The sequence below is a fragment of the Anarrhichthys ocellatus genome, unplaced genomic scaffold, assembly GCF_004355925.1.
Source record: "Anarrhichthys ocellatus isolate YVR2014 unplaced genomic scaffold, GSC_Weel_1.0 scaffold25, whole genome shotgun sequence".
Classification (NCBI taxonomy): Eukaryota; Metazoa; Chordata; class Actinopteri; order Perciformes; family Anarhichadidae; genus Anarrhichthys; species Anarrhichthys ocellatus.
In genome coordinates this window covers 1,901,385-1,908,318 of record NW_022280055.1, presented here as the reverse complement: position 1 = coordinate 1,908,318, position 6,934 = coordinate 1,901,385, and the positions used below count along the sequence as shown (strand labels likewise).

Here is a 6,934-nt window from a genome sequence, read left to right as displayed (position 1 = left end):
TTATTTCGTATTTTATTCATTTAATTTGTATGTCAACAGGTAAATAGGCCTACATCACACAATAAGATTATTATTTTTACAGGAAAATTATCTACATGCACCATAATGCACAATATATTTGCAGTTTTTATTGTTCTAAGTGTTGGTGTATTTTTCTTTGTCGTGTATCTCTTGATTTCTTTTGTCTCTCCCCCCATTTCCCCACCAAAATGATGTGCTTTTATTTTGAAGTCGATCTCCTTGTGGTTGGTTTGACAGATTAGGATCCGCCCTTTTTAACGAGGTAGCCATGGAGACCGCGCGAGAGCGAGGCAGCTGGTAAGAGTTCTCACAGCGAGTGTTTCCGCTCACCTAAAACAAGGAGGACAAGGAACAACGGGACAGTACTCACGGAACTAGACGACGAAAACATCATATTTCTTAATATTATTCAGTCACATTCTGGTTTTTGGGTGTGTCTATGTTTACAACCGTCAATGCATCGAGTGTGAAGCCGTGAGAGGAGGTTAACCTTTACGTTGGTGAGTCTTTGCCTGTTTTTCGCAAGCTAAGCACACATAATAGGCCACTACGAGATCTCTCTTTCTCTTTCATCCCCGTTTGTATTTCTTTGTTGTACTATTAGAAACAGGGGGAATGTTTCCCACGCTATAGCAACATTTAATTATTTGTCAAGGAGAAAAAACAGTTGTCAATTGTGTGTTTATAAACTAGCTTAACTAGCTTAAGTGTGTTGTTAATTAAGCTAGCCGTGGTCGGTGACATACGTTAATACGCTGTGTATAAACGCTATGATACGTGTATTATTGTATTCTGTTGGCTTTAATTGTTTATCGGATAACGCACCCTTGCATGACAGAGTGCTTAGAGATACAATACACTCGATTAACCGGCTCTAGTAGGTAGTTCGTCCAGTCTCAGTTAACAGCTGTAGCGTTACTGTATTGTTGTTATTTATTTGACATAATGTGGACAATAATACAAAGTACAGATACAAAACGTTGTCGAACACAATAGCCTTTCTGAATTATTTATGGTGTGAGGCTAGCTGAGACAAAGACCTAACAATCGTATGTGTAGCCACTTTGTTAGAATGAGTTTGCCTTGGTTTTGTCAGTTTTTGTCCTCGATGTGTGTGTGTGTGTGCGTGTGTGTGTGTGTGTGTGTGTATGTGTAGTTCTGGCAGCCCAACACACTCTTTGTTTAAATAGCTCGGTGTACAGTTGCACGTGTCGAAGCGTGTGACTCTGCTTGAGAGCTGCCATGAACGCAGTTGACCAAGTTCCATACAGTTGCAGAGAAGTATTATTGACTTTTAAGTGCCCGCCTTGCTCAGATATAACTTTGTAATCTCCCACTCCCTCGCTTTGTGCCCCAACAAGAGTTTGAGTCGTTGTTCTTGTTAGAAATGACACGCTGCAGCAAAGGGCAGGGAAGTCCAAAGGTGAGCTGTTTTTCATCATCATAATGGAGAACAAAGATGACATGTACATTTCATAAGAGAGGAAGATAGGACTACACTTCCCTCTAAGCAAATAGTTTGGTGTCCTGGGTCTAACATGGGTCCAAACTAATGTATTTGCCACACTCTTTATATTACGGCAGCTATCCCTACTTTGTGGTAAGATTGGACTTCAGTCCGTTGTTTTTTTACGCATACGTGTGGTGAACTGCCTTGATATGACCGGGTTATAGCCAAAACCAGACAATCCTGCCTAAATACTTGATCCATTACAGCGTACAAAGAAACTATTTCTCATTAGATTTTCTGCATTACCTGTATTATATGATGCTCTATATCGTCTAAAGCTATTTTTACCATATTTCCCATCCCCAAAAGTGTTTCTTCTTTTCAACAAAATGAATCACCATTGCTGGAAAATAATTCCCCACTATTATAAAACCCACTGTCGGTGAACATTTTCCAGACAGTGGGCTACTTTGTCGCGTTCACCGACCAAATCTAAACACTTCCCAAACAGTATGTTGTTTGCACTTAGTCAGTGATCCACTTTGTGCCTTATGCCAACACGGTTTTTGATGGCAGCTTTTAGTTTACGTGGCAATTGTAATAATTTAAGTGTGTTGATGTTTTGCTTTCTTTATTTCTTGACACTTTATAATGTTTTAAACCCTATGATATATTTAAAGGCAGCTTATTCTGCTGGGCAGTGTGTGTTCACTTGTCCCACAGCCTTATTCAAACCTAAAGATGTCTCTCACTGCAGAACTCATCGGAGCTGGTTCTTTTTTAAAGTGTCAGAAGAATCGCTCATTTGACTCGCATTGTTCCGATTGACTTGTTTTGTTCTTACACATTGTACACACTCTGGCTTTCACTGATATACAGCAGATATACAATGGGCAGCTTTAATGGCTCTCATTTTAAAACTCATTGTGTGACTGCAGTGAGTCCCAGTCCAGCATTCAGAGGCCTTTTTCTGTTTGACAACATAGCTTAGAGAAAACATCTTGTGAGTACAGATAAGAACACTGCGTTTGGCTTCAGTCCCATTCTCGGCTTTCCCCCACCCTTTCACCACTGTCAACATAACATGACAGTGTCTCTCTTGTTTCATCTTACTTCTCTCTTTTTTGCTTTTCTCTGTCTTTCACTCTGTTTCTGTCCCCTTACCTTGCGGCGGTACAGAGGGATGCTTGGTCGCTGAGGGGCTTAGCACTACATGCATTTTTTTTATTTTTTTCAAACAAAGGGTCCTTTCTGTGCTGCCATGCAGAGCCCCATCTCTGGGCTCCCTCCACAGGCCCAGGCGGGCTCTAGCAGCAGCAGTAGCATTCGGGTCTATCGGGTGGAAATCTCCTCCCGGCTGTTTCTTTGGCACACTGAGTGCTCTCTGTTCCCGGACACATGCCTGTGCTGCTGCTCTCCTTGGCTCCCTTTGCATTCCAGGAGCCTCGGGCAGCTGAAAAACTGCAGTAGCAGCATGCTGGCTGGCTGCTTGTCTCACTGGTGTCTGAAGTGGAAAGTTGCATAGTTTTTCCCCCAAGTGGAGGCCTAAAAAGACAAAGTATTTATGCTATAAAAACCTCCAATTTCTTAATGAAATGGGCCCAAACATGGCCTACACAACAGACAAATGGCATTGCTATTTTTAGCAATGTCATTGAGGCCCGCAACTAACGATTATTTACATTATTGATTATCATTTTGAGTATGGTAACTTCTTCAATTTACTTGTTTATTTGACCAACAGTTAAAAACCTTTTACAGTTAACAGATATTCAGTTAACAGATATAGAACCGAGAAAAGGGCGAATCCAGCAAACAAGGAAGTTGTCTTGTTCTTTTGTATGAGTACGTGTTTGACTTTCTTGTAACATCTGTGTGTATGGGCTGACAACATGTATGTGTCATTACACGGTCTAAAAATTTTTTAAATCAATTCTGTCGAGTCAGTTTAGATGATTTTGCTTTCTGCTAGCAGTTGTTGTACTCATTTCAGTAGCTGCTTGAAGTTTGATGAGATGTGTATCATATTCTGTCCACTATCCTGTTCCAGTAACACTAATATAACTGTGAGCAGTCATACTGCAACAATGGCTTGGATGTCAGCCATTTAGAATGGCTTTGCAATGATACTGATGGCTATTTAAACACGCACCGTTTGACTGTACATACAGCAATGGCACCACAGGCTGTACATTGTGATCAGGTAAACTGATGTTACATGTCCAGATGCAGCTACTAACAGGAAGTGTTTGTTCACATGGTTAGACTCGAGTGTTTTTTCCAGGAAACACAAACGTTTAAAAGATAAAAATAGCAGCACCGTCTGTAATGCGATCCGTCGAGCTCAACATCTTTGACGGTGTGTGACAGGAAACCCACACAGTTGAAAGTTACAAAGTTGACATCCATACTTGAAGTATTTTTGTGCTTTCGCTGTCAAACTGGCTGCTGTGTTATTAATCAATTAAATGCGTGAGCATACAGCCAGTAAGCTATCTTGTTCCAGCTAATTGGAAAGCTGTATTTTGTGGGCTACCTTAGCACAGAGTTAATGACTTTGTCCTTTCTCAGTCGCTCTTGTGTGCATGCATGCAATTGGGCTAATTCTGCTTAAGTTTTCACTTTACAAGCATACCGGCCGGTCAATACTCCGCCCTCGGCTCTCCCAGGAGGTCAGTCCCGCATTATAAATGCCATCCCAAGTGGTTATTTACATCCCAACAAGTACCTCTAAACAAAACACGTGCCGTCTTTTCTCCAGGCTGTGACTTTTGTTTGTCCTCGATATTTATAAGACGTTCATCTGGCACATCGTCATCTGAGTTACCGCAGGGCCTCAGCAGCAGTGCTCTGATCCCAACATGGCCGCATGAGAAAAGTGTCTATGAATCAAATGGCTGGCGCAGGTCCCATGTATGTGTTTTTGACTGCCTGCCCTTTGGCTCAATGCAGAGCCCAAACTGTCCTGCCAAATGTGGCTTGCGTCACTCTCGCCCAATGGTGTGGGCCACATGCAGGTATGCCTCTCCACCACACATCAGAGAGATGGCAGGCAGAAGGAGGCCCTGCTGTTTGTGTTCATTTCTGCCAATTTCAAGTATCTTGATCATTCAAACCCCGTGCGGGACACGCAAACGTGAAAGCACAGGTAGATACGAAAAACAAACCACGAATGTGCACATGTGTGTTGACACTTACTTCCCTCATCGCTGTTGTTCCGGGTCATCGGTGGCAGCGACTACGCAGCAGATCTGCAATCAAATTCACAGCTCTCTGAGTGCAGCCGCGCCATTACTGTAGCCATTAGCTCAGCAGCCTTGAGTAACTGTAATGGGCCCTCTGCCCTCTCTTGAGGATATGCTGCCTGCCAGCAAGCTAGTTCCACCGCTAACGCAACTACTGCTACTTCATCCCGATCTCTCTGTAGCAACGTAATCAAGACTGTGCACCTGCAGCTCGTTTATGTAATGATGGTGTAAGTCTCATTGTGTCCCCCCTCAATCAATCAACCAACAAACGCTTTCAGGAATTGTTTCTTTAAGTGGTATCACACAGAGAGGTTTGATTTAACATTTACAACAGATACCACCACCTGCTAGATAAGAACTTCGACAAATGGAACAATAATATTTTGCCAGTCGGTAACGAGTGGGGCAAGGACCAAAGTAGCGTCTGATGAAGTTATCTTCAAATATATTATCCATCACACTCAATTCCTTATGACAGCGTGCAGCATATGGCGGCGTTGCATCACAGCCGAGCAGACGGCAGCATGGCATCTGTTTGTCATTCAACTGTAAAGTGCTGGTCCCTCTTTATTGAAACGCTTTAATAACTACATTTGAGGAATTTCTTGGTTATGTACATTTATAAATGCATTAACAAACTAATAATGACCAATAAATACACTAACACGTGTCTTTTAAAGATCTGCTGATAGGCAATGCCGCCCAAACACCAGGGAGTCCTAAAGTTTGACTTATTCAACGATGAAGCTTCGGTAACCACTGTTTTATTTTACTACTACTACCTCAGCAGCAGCAGGGATCTGTTTCCCCGTTACATCATCTACAGCAGAGCGTAATGGCTGCTTTATTTAGTTAGATCTTGTGTCAGATCCAAGGCGCTGGGATCGAGGGGAGATCAGAGGAAACTCTCCTGCTGTTGCTTTCAAAAAAAGAACGCAGGAAAACTGCCGTTTGTCTGCCTGTCGGTGGTTTAACTATTAGGATGCTGCAGAAGTATGAGAATAGGAAATACACATTATCAGGAACCCAAACGCTACCTGATGACATGCCGAGATGGCCTTTTCTCTGTCTGTCACTCTCTCTCCCTTTTAGTCTTTAAATCTCTCGCTCTATTCCCTCCCGTCTCTCTGTGTTGCGTTTGGTTACATAATCCTCGCTGAATGTTGATAGTAATCCCCCTCCCTCCCCCCCCTCCATCCCTCCCTCTCTATGTGGCCTGGACAGGTTAAGCCGGAGAGGAGTCTCGCTGGTCGCCAGAGGAAAAGATGTGCGATGGGATGGTAGCGTTTCAGACGAGAGACCTGTCCTCCTCTTCTTCCTCAGCCTCCTCCTCTCTAGCCCACAGGCTGGCTGCCTTCGCACTCCTCGTCCTCTTCACCCTGCTCCCCAATGGTCACGCATCAGGTAAGATTCACACAGACACACGCACATCTTTCTCTCTCTCTCCGTCTCCACTCCCATATGATACATGTTGGCTAAACCGCCATCTTCGCCCGTCTCTTGGGAATTGATTGAGGTTATTTCCCCCCCCCCCCCCGTCTTGCAGGTCAGTTAGATTAAATTGGCTTCCTTTACCCTTGGGTCTGTGACGTTGCTCTGCCTCTCCGAGGCGGCAGCAGCTGAGAGCCCCCCGCCCCACACACACACCCTGTGAATCCATTCACTGCCCTAATGAGTCACAACTGCTCCTTCCACTATTGAGTGAAACAGAGAGATGATGTTGTCTGCGATCGCGTTACTGTCATAAGGTTTTAATCAGCGATGACATTTAGTGTCCTTTGAGAGCTTTCGCCATGGCTAGCACGTAGTGGTGCAGCGGGGTCATAAAACGGTTCGGATCGGATCAGCACAAAAGAAAAGAAGGGAGCAAATATAACTTTCCCTGATCACGTTTTTTTGCTAATTGCTGATCATGGATGATCCATATTGGCTGGATATATTGGCTATTTTTTAAATTTGGTTGACACTTGGAAATTAAAGTAAACATATGTAACACAGCCTCCACAGGACCGATAGAGCTTGTGCACTTTTTTTTGTTTCTTTCTTAAGGAATACAATGTTAATGGCATGTACTCGTTGAACCCTTCACTTGTGCCAGCTTTCCTTTCACTTCAGCTATCCAATGTTCCAGTCCCCCTCCCCCCCACACAAACACACACATGGCTACCCACACACACACACACACACACACACACACACACACACACACACACAC

At 43.6% G+C, this 6,934-nt stretch overlaps 1 protein-coding gene across 1 annotated transcript in view; it reads left to right on the top strand.

Annotated features, from left to right (window-relative positions):
• The first annotated feature begins 305 nt into the window (after positions 1-305).
• Positions 306-6,934, top strand: part of susd6 (sushi domain containing 6) — a 26,290-nt gene continuing 19,661 nt past the window's right edge. The window contains exons 1-2 of the mRNA XM_031861550.1: positions 306-521; positions 5,944-6,123. Of these exons, the coding sequence (XP_031717410.1) occupies positions 5,985-6,123 (139 nt within the window). The 5' untranslated portion in view covers positions 306-521; positions 5,944-5,984. The remainder of the gene's footprint in view (positions 522-5,943; positions 6,124-6,934) is intronic.